This window comes from Cygnus olor, chromosome 2 (assembly GCF_009769625.2).
Source record: "Cygnus olor isolate bCygOlo1 chromosome 2, bCygOlo1.pri.v2, whole genome shotgun sequence".
NCBI classification, from domain to species: Eukaryota; Metazoa; Chordata; class Aves; order Anseriformes; family Anatidae; genus Cygnus; species Cygnus olor.
The window spans coordinates 155,573,702-155,588,592 of record NC_049170.1 but is presented as its reverse complement, the minus strand read 5'-3'; the positions used below and the strand labels follow the sequence as shown (position 1 = coordinate 155,588,592).

The window sequence follows — 14,891 nt, the reverse complement described above, 5'->3', positions numbered from 1 at the left end:
TAGTTACGTAAGACCACAGGCCAGCTTGATAGAGGAATTTAGCTGAGAATGATTTTGAGAGATCTCACCCAGTCCAGCTGAAAATGCCACTGCAAATTTCTGTCACTATCTGGATGACCGACTATACTGTTCAAGAGATTCAGTTCCCTATATGAGCAATACTGCATGCTACGATTCCAAAAAAAATACTGTTTGTTTAACAAATTAATGACTTGCAAATGACAGGCAAGAGATGCCCACTGGGGGTACCTTTTCCAAACCATGATTTCTTGCACCTTAAATTGTAAGGCTGCTGCTCATTTCTTTATCTGCATCTCATGAAAACTAACACAAATATTCTCCCCATACACTGGGGAGTGGAACAGCAGGTACTGATCTCTTCTCTCTGGTAAACAGTGACAGGACCTGAGGGAACAGCATGGAGCTGGGACAGGGGAGGGGTCAGGCTGGGTGTTAGGGAAAGGTTCTACACCAAGAGGTGGTCAGGCACTGGGACAGGCTCCCCAGGGCAGGGATCATGGCACCGAGCCTGCTGGAGTTCAAGAAGTGTTTGGACAATGCTGCCAGACACATGGTCTGATTTTTGGGTGGTTCTGTGTGAAGCCAGGAGACGAATTGTATGATCCTTCTGGGTCCCTTCCAATTCAGGATGTTCTACGATTCTATTAAAAAAAAAAAAGGGGGAGAAAAAAAAAAAAAAAGCTTGCTGCTATTTCAGGTACAAGGACATGTTTACAAGGTTCATGCAAAGAAAGGCCACGATTTCTCATTTTACAAGTGTCTTCAGGGATTTAAAGCTTCATCCTTCACACCACTGCAGTTCGTAGTGTTTCCTGGGACCAGAAGACATTTCAAAGCAATTTCAGTTGTTGTGTGACTCAGATGAACTTCACCTGGTCATACTGTAGATAAGTGAGATTTAGGATGGAGTGCGAAGAAGTGATTAAGTAATGGCAAAAAAAAAAATGGAGAGGGAACACTTTTAAAGTTGCAAATAGTTAAAGGAGTTGACTGTGTGCCACATGCAAAGAGCAGTAGTGCTTTGTGGCAGAGAGCAGAAATGTATGTTAGTCCAGAGCAGTCAGCAGAGTGTGGGAGCAACCAGGGGGTTAGTGTAGGATAATTTCAAGATTTGTTTTTCTCTTGATTTGTAGGGTCTACCTGGAAATCCAGGGGAAAGAGGACCTCCTGGAAAACCAGTACGTAACTTCATTTCTATGTTACATCCCCAAAAGATGTCCCAGTGTTGTTCTGTTCTCTGTTTTATCTCAGTTTGCACCTGTATATGTCACCTCAAGTCCAGTTCAGTGCTTTTTTCTTGATGCTCTTAGGAAAAATACTAAAAACCATTAAAGTGTTAAGATAAAAATATCCGTGATGGTTTTGGAACAGTATGAAAATAACTGGATGGCCTGCATGCAAATAAAAGACAAAAATTTTAAGCCAGTTTCTTAACACCACTAAGCAATACAATGAGCAAGAATGTGAGCAAGAATGCAAAGAGCTCAACTCATCTCACATGATGAAGCGTATTGATAATGTAAAGGAGCATGTATGGTTTTGGCCCAAATTGAAACCAGGGCATAGGCACGTTCAGAAAAATTTCTTACTTTGATGCCTTTTACAGTTGCCTGAGATAATTAATTTCTCATTCCACAGGGTTCCTCACCCCTGCTCTCTCCAGAGGACATCAATCTCTTAGTAAAGGTAATCAGCTTTTGAGGATGGTGGGAGTTTATGTGTATGTTTGATTCAAACCTGACTAACACTTCTGCGATGGGAAAGTGTCAGAGTTTTAAGTTCCTTAAAACACTCTGCCAGAGGTTGAAAATTCCTTGAAAATTGCTTGCATTGCTGTTGGGACACACAAGAATGTGTTGGAGATCAAAATCCAGTGCTTTCTGACAATCCCCAGTAGTGACGTGGCCTACGAAGACATTTGTAATGTGGTGTATGTTGCACAAGCTCTGAGACTTTTCCAGCTCTTTGACAGGCCTATACCTCCACAGAGAAATAAATACTGTCAAGAAGTATTACCTAAAGCAGGAAATGGAAATCACCATAATCAAATGGCTGATGTTTCATGTACACCTGCAACAGTGACTAGAGTAGGTTTGAACTGTGGGTGCGAAGTCAATTTGCATGGTGCACCTAAGAGTATGCAGGTAATTAACCCCAGCTGCACTCGTGTTTCAAAAGGGGCGATCTGTCTGTCTGCTTTTATTCTCCGTGTAGACCGTTGCCTGGGAAATGAGTCAGTACTTGATAGACGCTGACTGCAAAATCTTTAAAGATTTACATGGGCTGAGTTGGGGAATTTTTAAGCAGGCTTGGGAAATAGCAAGAAATCCCTTCTTATTGATTAAAAGAAACCTATATATATATATACACATATATATATATATTTTACAAACTCCATTAACAAAAAGACCCTTTTAAGATTGCTGCTATGAAATACCTTCATTGAAGAGCTGTCTTTCTTCAGGAATCAAGTATTTTTCTGGGGACTTCACTGTATTGCATTGTTTAGGATTTCTGATCAGGACAATAGCAACAGAGTGTTTGTGGAGTATGGGATGTCATTTTGATATTCCTTTGTTTTCTTCCTTTGATTATGTTACAGGTCAACACACCTGTACACCCTGCATAATTGTTCTGTTTGGTACCTTTTCACTCCACACTTGGTGCAGTTTACACATAGCAGCACTTGAGATCCCAGATTAAATTAAGGGTCTGTTGTTCTGGGTGTTTCTCAAGCTCTTTTTTTTTTTTTTTTTTTAGTAGAGCAATTTGCATGAAGGAACTGAGGTTTAGAAGTACATTTTCCCCCACAGTTTCACAATGGATCATTGACAGAGCTGGGAGCTGTACCAAGTGGACCTGAAGTCCTGTCTGTTGGGCTATGCTGCCTCTTGTAGCCAGGTTTCACTCTGCTTTTGCTGAAGGGAGTCTGTCTTTGAAATGGAAATGTCATCCACATGTTATTTCAATCCTTAAGGGTAGTAGAAATGTGAAGACTACTGAGATAATCCTTCAAAGAGTTTTTGAAGGAGGGAGGTTGTAATTCTCCATGACTGAATTAGGCCAGGACACTGTGATGTTCACTTGGTCATCATGAACTCCAACAGATGAGTTCTCCTTGGCCAGGCTAGCTGCTGAATAGTTTCCTTTGTGGAATACCCTTTCTGGCACTGTGCTGCAAAGGGGTTTTCCCTAGCAGTCGCACCCCCTTAACAGTAACTCAGCTCTTTCCGACTGTTGTAGAGACAGTTTACTAGTAGTCTTGTAGCTTCAAAACAAAGCTGTTCTTGGTAGTGTTGTGTTGTGGCTGCCTGATCTCCTCATTTCCTCAGTTACTTGACCTTTGATGAACAGTTAGTTGCCCATTTATGATAGGAAACTCCCCATGGGAGCCTGTGTGAACTCAGCAGCTGACCCCCACTGTCCTCCACACTAACCTTACTTCAGTTCTGTATGTTAAAGTAATCCAGATGCTCCCTGATGTGGTCAAAATGCAAAGGCCTATAGGTTATGCTAGCTCTACACTTCTGCATTCATACTAGGTGTCTGCAGGTTGTACTGGATGTCTTCAGTCTGTTTCTAATTTACTTATCAATGTTTTCTCGTAGGATGTGTGCAATGAGTGCCCTCCTGGCCCACCAGGACTACCAGGCATTCCAGGCTTCAAAGGTGATAAAGGTCTCCGAGGACCACCAGGTAGAGATGGCCAGGATGGGAAAATGGTAAGAGAGCTAGGGAAATGGTCATTCATTGGGTGTGGTTTACCCCATTTTTTCTTACAATATTTTTACATGGTTTATTTTTTTCAGCACCAACGTACTGAATCTTTTATAGATGTCTGTGGAGTCAATGGACTGGATTTCAGTTGCTGCTATGTCTGTAGATAGGCCAAGGCCATCGCTGCTTATGATGACATAAGTATCCTTGGCTTTTTCTGTACTAGAAGGACCTAAATAGTAGCACTTAGGTTTTTTTGCCTTTGACATGTTTTGAGCCTCGTAGAAGGCATGGGAGCTGAAGTGGTTGAAGTGTTCCACAATTCTGTAATTCAGAGCTTAGAGTTCTGGACCTGCTGGTTCCTAGGACAGTAAGAAATTTAAGAGCTGCAAAGTAACTCTTTTCCTGCCCACCATTTACTCTGTGGGAGATACCAAATCATAGAATCATTCAGGTTGGAAAAAACCTCTAAGATCATCTGGTCCAACCCTTAACCTAGCAGGGATGGGTTGTGCTCATTGTTCAGAAGGAGAAATAGCAGTGGTGTGTAAGAAGGAAATAGAGAGCAGTGACTGAGGAGTGAGCAGAGTCCACTTCTGGTAGGTCCATGATCATTATCTGGATTTTCTGTGGTTACAAGGATGTCTGAGGGGAAGTGTTACAAGTAGCAGCAGTTTAAGAGACACAAATTTTGCAGAGGTCTTGAAATAAAGGAAGGGGGTTAAGGGTTTTTAATAAATAACACATATTGAAATTAATCCCTTAAGCTTTTCAGTATCTGTCAGAACAGGGTGAGAGGAAAAGTGATGATTCTCTACTATTCAGAGATCCTGTATTATTCATATCTCATATCAAAGGCTCTTCTAATGTTCTCAGTTTCAGTTTTCCTCCATCCATCATACTAGTGGATCTCTATACTTCTATTAAGTGGATATAAGTGAGTGAAAAAGTTTGAGGTGTAACTGAGAATTTGACCCATCTGTCCACTGATGCATGCCATTTGAACTGCAAGAAGGAATTTGGGAGAGGAAAATACAGACCTTACTGTTGTTCCAGGAAAACAGTTGCGCATGTAAAAAAACACATGGAGAAAGTCTCTATCCTAATTAATCAGCATCTTGACCATACTGTGCCATGTGGGTCCTAGCAAGAGAGGTTCAAGGCTTATTCAGAAAGGAGATTCCCTTGTAATTAATCCTTGCGTGGCACTTTGGTTATGTCTTCCCCTTGAGGTCTTGTGCTTCCAGCAGTGGCCAAGGCTATTACCAGTGGACATAAACAGTGCAACCACAAATATTTCCTAAGGTTTAGCTGGTCTGGGAAAGAGCCAACTACAGTGTTAGGCATTGTTGTGGGTTAATCCACAGGGATACGTAATGTGCTGACAAACCTGTCTGAAGCCATACTGAAGCATTGGCCCCAACTGAGGGGCAAATGCTGACACGCTCTGTCCTCCTGATTGGGAAAAAAAAAAAATAAATCTAGTATTTACTTCTACCTCTTCTGCATTGCAGGGAAATGCTGGTCCCAGAGGTCCTGCAGGCCCACCTGGGCTGGATGGTCCCAAGGTTGGTTCGTTTTCTTTAGTTGCCTAAGCAGAACTTATCTGTGATTAGTTAGTGCCCTGGCTGACACAGGATCTTGGTGGCACCCATCCGTGTGTAAAGGGGTAGGATTGACCTCTTGGGTGGGCCCTGTACTGGCAATTCACTGGAGTACTACAGGCCCATAAAACTGCACAGCTCTCCACATGAACACTTCTCCATTTAACTACAGTCATCTACCATCCCTCTGTTCACAAAAAACAAGCCAATAAACAAATAAAAAATAAAATAAACCAGAAGAATTCTGATTGATTCTTGAATGAATTTTATTCATTGTTAATTTTGAAAGACTTTAGAGTAAATGTCAATCCATATCAGGTGAGGAAGAAATTAAAACCTTAGCAGTAGACCCCCTGCATGATCCTCTCCTGTCTGAATTCCATATGCTTGAATCCCTTTAAATTTTAGGGTGACTCAGTGGGATGCTGGACTCCAAATACACTATCTTTCATGGTTGCTTTTTCCACAGACTCTGAATATTCCCTGAGATATGCTGTAGGAATAATCACTTGTTTCGTCTCTATGTTTCTGCCTCGTGGTCTAGGGACATAGGCCAACATAGAAGACAATGTCCAAAGGATTCAAATGATGTCACATTTTCAGTGTTTCCCATTAATAGCTCTGTCATCAGTCTGCTCATAATGCCAGTGCCTGGTCAGAGTCAAAACCTTTACAACTGCCTAATGTGAAACAAATCAAAACAAATTAATGGAGGGAGAGATAAGGCATGAGAACCACAGTTCCCTCTATACTTTCCTGCATCCTGACCTACTGTCTAAAACAGCTTCTGCTATTTTAACATCTTTGTATTTGCACTTATTAGGGTGTAGGAAAAGCTAATAAAGATTCATATATTAATTTTTATATCTTGCAATTAAAAGTATGTTGGGGGTGAGCAGCAGAGTCTCAAAAGCAAATATAAGGTTGGACAAAAAGACAGTACATGAAATTTTCAAAAGAATTAGCACCCCATAAAGACAATAACTGGCAGAAAACCCAGGCAGCCTGAGGCATACCTTATCTGCTGCTTTATTGAGTGCTATGGAAAAGTGTAGGTCAGGGTAGCAAGACTGGATCATGGAATCGTAGTATGCTTTGGTTGGAAGGGACCTTAAAGATCACCTAATTCCACCCCCCCTGCCATGGGCAGGGACACCTCCCACCAGACCAGGTTGCCCAAAGCCCCGTCCAGCCTGGCCTTGAGCACCTCCAGGGATGGGGCATCCACAGCTTCTCTGGGCAGCCTGTGCCAGTGCCTCACCACCCTCAGAGTAAAGAATTTCTTCCTTATATCTAATCTACATCTACCCTTTTTTAGATTAAAGCCATTCCTCCTTGTCCTATCCCTACACCCCCTGACAAAAAGTCCCTCCCCAACTTTCCTGTAGTCACCCCTTTAGGTACTGGAAGGCCACTGTAAGGTCTCTCCGGAGCCTTCTCTTCTCCAGGCTGAACAAACCCAACTCCCTCACCAGAGGCTCTCAACAGCTTTTCAGCCTGTTTAGCTGAAATAGCAAGACCAATTTTAAACTGTGCATGTGCAGAATATAAAGTCAAATAATTGATAAATAGTCTAATTTGTATTCATTTAGACTATTTATCAAATATTTGATTTTATATTCTGCACATATACAGTTTAATATTCAGTAAAATAGCAAATTCACAGAGTTGGTAAATGGTAAGTGAAAATACTGTAAAACTTTTAAGAGGGTTGCAAAGACAACAACTGTCATTGTGACTCCTTTCCATGTACATGAGAAGGCTCCTAGTGAGGTAAGACCCAGAGAGCACTTCTGAAAATGCAATATATTGTCCTTAGCAGCACCATGCAAACTGATACAAGGTCCCATTCTGAAACAGAGTAGTGAAACTGCAGATCTTTGCTCATGAGCTGCTTCATGCCTTCTGGCAATATGAATTAGGCCTATTTTAGTTGATAAATAGCAGCTCTCCTTTCCCCACTTGTCTCCTAGCTCTCATGTAATGAACCAGAGTATCATTTCAATGGTCTGCAATTCATTAGTAGCCTGTACATTGTTCAGCTCATAATTTGTATCCCTATCATCTCAGCATTTTTTGCTTTGTGAGATCTGTCTAGTCTAACTGTAAACATTGATAATACGGACATCTACTTTTGAGTTCGTTGCCTCCGTTCTGTTGTCATGAGGACAGAGAGAGAAATGGGGAGAGAGAGGCACTTTATGGGTGTTAATTTTCTGACTGCACCTTAGAAATGACATTTTTGTTGCTGTTGTCCCTGAAGGGAGAGGAGATTGGTAGCTCATAGTGTGGGTGCCTTCTTTGGGCTAGATGATTCCTTATCAAAATCCCACTTAGTACATCACCTAACAACCTGTCTATTTTTAAGGATGTGTCTGTCATCTTCATGTCCCTGAGACTATATATAAATATATATATATAAAAGACTACGCTGGGTCTGTTCAAAGACCATTTTCCCAGATATTCCTGTCTCCAACATTAGTAGAGAAAATCTAGGGCAGAATTTAAGAGGAGAGCAAGCAGGGTTCAGTTCTTATTTCTGTGTTTTATGAGCAAATGTCCAAGTGCTTTATGAAATGGGTCAAAAAGCTGACACAACACTGAATCTAAAGTGACCTTCAATTACTTTTTTTTTCATTATCAGGGTGCTAAAGGAGACCGTGGTACAACTGGGGATGCAGGAGAAAAAGGAGAACAGGTAAAAATTGAGTATGCTTTCCAACAGTATCATCACTACGACTCCTCCTTCATCAATAGCTGCTATAATGCTGGTAGAGGAACACACTTCTTAGAGACAGAAGAGGAAGAGGGGAGCTCTGCATCACTGCTAAACCTCAGATGGGCTTCCCTTCCCCTCTCCAGCAAAATGTTTCCCTGTCTTGTTTTGGTGGATTCCCAAATGATTCCCAGATGATCCTCACCTCTATGTTGGATACATTCTGTTCCCTACAGTAGCCAACTTCTGGTCATTTCCTCAGCTAATTCCTAGATGAGATCTAGGCAATTACGTGTCTCTGGGCTGAAAAAGCCAGTGTTGCTATTTATCCTGGAAGATGAGTGTAAGGGTGGCCTCTTTTAGGAGGGATTGAGATGCCACAGGAAAGACAATAGTCTAAATTGGAGCAAACTTTTACACTTTTTTTTTGCCAAGGGCTGAGTCAGTAGTTTAAAGTGCAAATCAGCACATCTTCAATGAGATCTGCAGGATATTTCAAACAGCATCGATTTCCAGCCTGGTTTTGTGCTTTGTCCAGTCCCACAATGTTTGCTCTCAGCTCCTGTTAACACACCATGAAATACACATTAGAGAAAGTACACCCTGAATGTAACTGTATTTATTTCTGAAGCACGTGTTTTGGAAACTAAGGCTTTGATTTTAAAAGCTGTGGTTCGTTACTTCCTTATAACTAGCTCCCTGTGTATTGTCTCATTTTGATTTTACCTCCCAGTGCCCAATGACCAGTTAACTTATATACAATTAGAAATGTGAATGATGTATAAAATCTCTCCTTCTGTTTTTCAGGGCCACCCTGGGATGCCCGGCTTCGCAGGGGCTCCTGGAAATCCTGGTCCTCCTGTAAGTTCTTCTATTGCAAAGCAGATGGTCTGGTATTTTCCTTACTAATAAAGGTAGTTGCAGCAAGGAACATTCTCACCTGTTTGCATTGCATTTGCCTTTTCCAGTGGGTTCCTAATGGTCCCCTGAGTGTCATAGAATTCCCTGCTCATGATAATTGCTATTTAATACATCAGCCACTTTTCATTGATTGCTTCAACTCACTCTGTAAATGGATGCTAAGCTTCACTCACTTTACACAAGGCAATGATCATGAAAACCCTTCCACAGAGACTACTTAGTAGTATACACATAGGTGTTTCCTTATATGTAGAGTAAGTTGTCAGTCTGGAACTAGCAGATCTAACAGTGGGTTTGGTTCTCAGTTTTATGCAGTGGTATAAGACTAGATTTTTTCTCCAATTTTTGTATCCCATGGTTTACTTCTGAATTAAGAGGCCTTTTACGTGTGTTCTGTTCCATCACAGTCCTTCTCATTTCTTGTTCTCCTCTCTCCACAAATACAATTATAGTTCTTTGTATTTATAAAGGCATAATACTGGGGTGTCGTTGCAGAAGCAAGGCTGGAATAATTTGGCTCTCATGCTTGTAATATCACCACTTACACTCTCCAACAACAGGGACTTTTCCTAAGCATCAAGCTTTTTTTTCCAAAGCTCTTCTCTTTACCCATAGTCATCACTACTCATATTGCTGCTTATAGAGTAATGGGGCTCTGCCATGCTAAGGGTGTGCAGCCTTTGTCTTTTCTGGGGACCAGCACAACCTCTTCAAAGCTATATTTACATTGCAACACCTAAAGAACAGGAGGTACTAGAAAAAAGGATTGGATTAAAATTCTGTTTTCAGATGGTAGCAGTGCCTAGGGCCTGCTGAATGCTTTGCCACCAGAACAATACATGGGTGCCATTTGAGGGTCATTTGCAGTCCTGCAAGCTCGTCTTAAGAAACTATTTTAGGAGAAACTGATAACACAGGCACATTTACTGCCCCGGCTGCAGGCATAGTCCAGTAGGATTAGAACTCTTAAAACTATCCCATGACACTCTCATGTGAGTCATGAATGGAATGTCATGGTCAAATGAAAAGTGAAAAATAAAACTGACCCTGTCAAAGGAGAGCAAATTGTGATGTTTCTCTAGACATTTTTTATCCTGCAACTTTTGCTGTGCCTTTTTCCTCTTTCATTTACTTCTAGTTCCAGGGCGGTAGAGAGAGCAGTCACAAATATACCAAAGGTGTTAATTATTCATGTTGTTTCTGCTTTATTTTGTTTAGGGACCAGATGGGGCACCAGGACCAATAGGACCAGCAGGAAACCCAGGAGACATAGTAAGCTCTAAGCTATGTGTTACACCACTAGCCTTACCTACACTTCCCTCTGTGAAGTAAAGCTGATCTGGAACCGATGTAATGTTCTTTGAAAGCTCCCCAAATTATTCAATCTGAAACATCTCTACACCTGCAAGTAGGACCCACACAAATAGCAGCAGATTACTCTGTTCCTGAACTTCTGTTTACTCACCAAAAGGAACTCCAAATTAGCCAGAGAGAAAACCCAGTCCATGGGACCTCTTCAGTGCACCGTTGGCCTAGCATCTAAGGAGGTTTTTGTACCTCTCATCTATCTGTGCTTGCTATTAACATCTCGTAGCCTCTATAATAGGATGACTTAATCTGTTAGGATGGCTCATGACCCAGGATAACACCTGAATTGTGCCTGGGGATTGTCAAAACAAGCCAGCACCATTTGGAAGAATGCCATAGCACTGACTGCTCAGATCCCAGGTCCTTAGACCATTCCCTGACACCACTGAAAATGCTAGTATACGTATAAACTTCAAGAAGTCCACGAAGAATTTTGCTACTGCTGTTTTATTTGAAGGGTGTTCAGATGCTGTTTTACGGTAATGCATCACAAAACCCTGAGAGAGACGGGTAATCTGACTGCAGTCTGATTGATGCTTACTTAAGTGTGAAAAGGAAAAATGAACCATCCCGGAGTAATGCATGATTTAGGACTGTGTAATTCTGTGATTAATTTCTAGAGCAGAGTTTCCTAATGAGCAAGACACCTTTTGCACATCTGTTCAGTCTGAACTTCATCATAAGGGACCAGTAATGGTATTTCTGGTTGTGAAATCGGTGAGCACTCCCAGCAGAGAGCACAAAGACTACATGGACTTCCCTTTTAAAAAGGGAGTTAAGGCTGAAATAATTTGAAGGACATTGGATGCTTTTGTCAGTCCTGTAGAAAAAGAGAGGATTTCTTTCTTGGGACAATCAATGAGGCACTTCTCATAATTGCTGATTCAGTAGATATAAAATATAGACCTTCTATTTTCTGGCTGAGAACTTCATGCAAGAAGTTAAGTACTCAGTGTTAGATATAATTAAACTGCAGAAAAAAATACTAGTGATTCTAGTGGTTTCTCCATCTGTAAAAACTTATAATTAATACTGGATGTCTTGCTTTAAAAGAAAACTTCCCAATTTAAGCAGGAATGAATTAAAAAAAAACTGTGTATGGTATGATGTGAGCTGCAAGACCAGATTTTCACAGTGGTCCCTTGTCAAATGCAGCATGTGATAGATCTTCATCTGAGAAACATTTGAATGACTTGACTGAATCATGGTGTTTCTGCTTTCTTTCCAGGGTAAAGATGGCCCTCCAGGTCCACAGGGCCCACCAGGTGTGCCAGGACTTCCTGTGAGTGCAGTTCAGCCCCTTCTCACTCAGTACATTTAACTGTTTATAAGCACAGGTGACATTTCTGGGGTGCTTTGAAAGCTGTGCATGATCTTTAAAGGGTACTTGCCATGTTGGTGCTATGTGTTTGATCCAGGACATTATGAGTGCTGTGTTTAATCACTTTAAATCTAAGTGTTAATTACCAATGTGAAACAGGCCTGTTCCTCATCTGCCTCCTCATTCTTTGGCATAAATACTCTTATGCAGAGCAGAAAAATCACTTAATAGCTCCAGTAGAAGGGCATGAGAATTCATAGCCTGGAATACCACCTTCATCTCAGTCCATGGTTTAAATAATTCCTTTGCACTTACTCAAGATCAAGTGCATCTTGGGCACAAGCACTTCTCTTCTGGAAAATACATTAGTACAACACTTTGTTTTGGTTTTTATGCCTAATAGAGATAGGGACAGAACTATTTCCAGTGCAAAGCAGTCTAGTTGATTGAAGATAATGCTTTTATAATGATTTATAACAGCTGTTTTTAGAATCCTGTCTTAAGGCTGTTAGCATGGTGAAAAGGAGGAAACCCCGTAGAACTGCCATATGGGAGAGAGAAAGAGATTGTGCTGTTACAGTGGTGTGGCAAGAGCAGGTTCATTGCTGAACTGTAGAAATATCAGAGTTTTTGGAGGGCTAGACAAACTTAAGTAATGCCACAATGAAGCAGAGGTGCTATTGTGACTTTTCACACTGACAAAGAATTACCAGTCTATTCTATAAACTTCTTCTTATCCCCTGCTTTGCATTTCATTAACAGGGCATTGCTGGGAATGATGGCAAAGATGGCAAGCCAGGATCTCTTGGGGAACCGGTAATGTAATTTAAAGCTGTTTCACTCAGGCAATCACAAACGACATCCAGTTATTGCTTTTGGAGCTGCCTATCTATGGACTCCTCAGTGGTGGCAGGGAATCTGTTGGCACATCTTTGTTTTAACACCATAAGGACTATATTGTCTTGAGCAATTTATAACTTTCACGTATGAGCAATCTTGAAAAGAAACTGGGTTCTTTTACTTTTACAGCTGCCATAAATACTCGAAAACCTAGTGATTCCACCTTTACAACTACTGCAAATATTGCAGAGAAAGGAGGTTGTGCATTAAACTTGGGGATCCAATTTTTAGGTAGAAGATTATGGGGCATAAAAAGTTTAGAGGAGTTGTCTTTAAAGAAGCCTTTTCTGGGTTACTCTCTGACAGTTCTGTTATCCAGGATTAAGGGATTTGTATTAGTTGTTCTCTACTTAGTCTATACTTGCATTTATTGAGGGGAAAAAAAAAAAGAGATGTAAAGTTGTAAGCCAAAAGGAAATGCTAATATATCAGGCAAAAGGGAATGTTAATAAATCAGGAGATTAATATTGTTCCTTAGAACTGTATTTGTTAGAGGAAGAAATGTGCTTGCAGAATCTGGCCTTGCCATTCTCTTTGCCAAATGGGACTTAGTGCTTCTGTAAAGAGCCAGGTCCCCAGTCATTTAGGGGAACCGATAAGTGGAACAGTGCTTGTCACAACAGCTGCAGACAGTTGCATGCTTGCATCAAAACACCTGGTTTCTGTGTGCAGATACTGATTTTGTAGGTGCTGACAAGGTATTGCTGCAGTTGTGTGCATTACCGCTCTGAAATAAAAACATTGTAAAGGTGCATCAGTCCAAAGGTACAAGTGCGTTTGAAATTCAAAGGGTGTGCTCATGACAGTGATCGACATGTGTGGGAATGTCTCTGTCACTGCTGTCCTTGCACACTCAGGCACAGACACTGCTGGAGAAACCTCAGGCAATCACAATTCTTGTGTTATACGTAAGGCGGAAGAGTGGGGAGAATTTTGAACAGCAGAGGGATGGACCTGAGAACCTTGTTAACATGAACACGATTGTTTCCCATAGGGAAAACCTGGAGAACCAGGGCTCCCGGGCCAGGAGGGTGCCAGAGGCTTACCGGTAGGTAACTCTTCTGTACTGTAGCTGGGAAGCTTTTGTCAGACAGTTGAAAACCCTTACTGATGTGATCAGGTGTCAGTGACATGGACAGTGGGATTGGGTGCACCCTCAGCAAGTTTGCAACCAAGCTGTGTGATGTGGTCGACACGCTGGAGGGAAGGGATGCCATCCAGAGGGACCTGGACAGGCTTAAGAAGTGGGCCTGTGCAAACCTCATGAAGTTGAACAAGGCCAAGTGCAAGGTCCTGCACTTGGGTGAGGGCAATCCGAAGGACATTGGGTTCCTCACCTAGAGTTTAAAGCAGATAACCTCATGACACCCCTTCTACCAGACACCTGCTCACAGCTGTAGCCCTTGTGCTCTCTTCTGTGTCCTGAAAGGAGGGAGACAATGAATTGAAAGGGCTAAATGACCTTCGGGCTGGTCATACCATGAATACATACCCTATAGTCTTGGTCTTGCAGCCTAAGGAGCTGTGGAAAGGACTTTTATCTCCCTGTGACATTGTTCTACCTAATCGCTGCCTGGCACATGGCAGCTCCAGGTTGACCAGTCCCTTGTAATCACAGGAAAACTGGGAAGGTTATTAAGTGCACATTCTAAATAGAACATTCTCACTCCTTCATGTGTTAGGTTAATGGGCAATGGTTTATTTCGTTCTCTTTTGCAGGGTTTCAAAGGACAGAGAGGAGACACAGGTCCCCCAGGTCCCCGGGTAAGCAACATGCACGGCATGCATCGTGGTCCTTTGGAGAAAGATTGTGTGAATTCAAGTTGACCTTTCTAGGGCTATAGGTGAAAATTATGACAGGTCTGTGTTTAACGTGGCTGTTTTCAGACACAACTCCACAGCCTAAAATCACAGCAGCTGTTTTCATTCCCTCTGCTGAAGTTGTGCTCCCGGGTAAGGTGAGGTGGCTGGTAGATCTGAGTCCTCTGATACTCCCTTTGAGATAGTCCTTTGTGAGCAATATTCACAGGATGCCTCCATACTGTATCCTACTGGTACAAATGCTGACATACAAGTTGAGGAACCCTACTGCATCCGTTGGATGAGTACCAGCTCTCCTCCAGAAGAAGTGCCTAAGACATGCAGAGTAAGATGAGAGACAAGCATACAGAAATGAGGACAGAAATGTTTCTAGCCATTTGGCTTAGTTACCAGTGCCTCAAGAAGCCCAAAACTCAAGTTCTGCAAAAGAAGTTGGTCTCAGTTCTGAGCAATGCAGTACAAAATGCTCATCAGTGTAGAAAGTGGAAAACAAAACTGAACT

The 14,891-nt window shown here is 41.8% G+C and overlaps 1 protein-coding gene across 1 annotated transcript in view; it reads left to right on the top strand.

Annotated features, from left to right (window-relative positions):
- COL22A1 (collagen type XXII alpha 1 chain) overlaps window positions 1-14,891 on the top strand; it is a 218,174-nt gene that overhangs the window by 188,716 nt on the left and 14,567 nt on the right. The window contains exons 46-56 of the mRNA XM_040547335.1: window positions 1,155-1,199; window positions 1,660-1,707; window positions 3,630-3,743; window positions 5,253-5,306; window positions 7,987-8,040; window positions 8,866-8,919; window positions 10,198-10,251; window positions 11,576-11,629; window positions 12,431-12,484; window positions 13,563-13,616; window positions 14,288-14,332. Of these exons, the coding sequence (XP_040403269.1) occupies window positions 1,155-1,199; window positions 1,660-1,707; window positions 3,630-3,743; window positions 5,253-5,306; window positions 7,987-8,040; window positions 8,866-8,919; window positions 10,198-10,251; window positions 11,576-11,629; window positions 12,431-12,484; window positions 13,563-13,616; window positions 14,288-14,332 (630 nt within the window). The remainder of the gene's footprint in view (window positions 1-1,154; window positions 1,200-1,659; window positions 1,708-3,629; window positions 3,744-5,252; window positions 5,307-7,986; window positions 8,041-8,865; window positions 8,920-10,197; window positions 10,252-11,575; window positions 11,630-12,430; window positions 12,485-13,562; window positions 13,617-14,287; window positions 14,333-14,891) is intronic.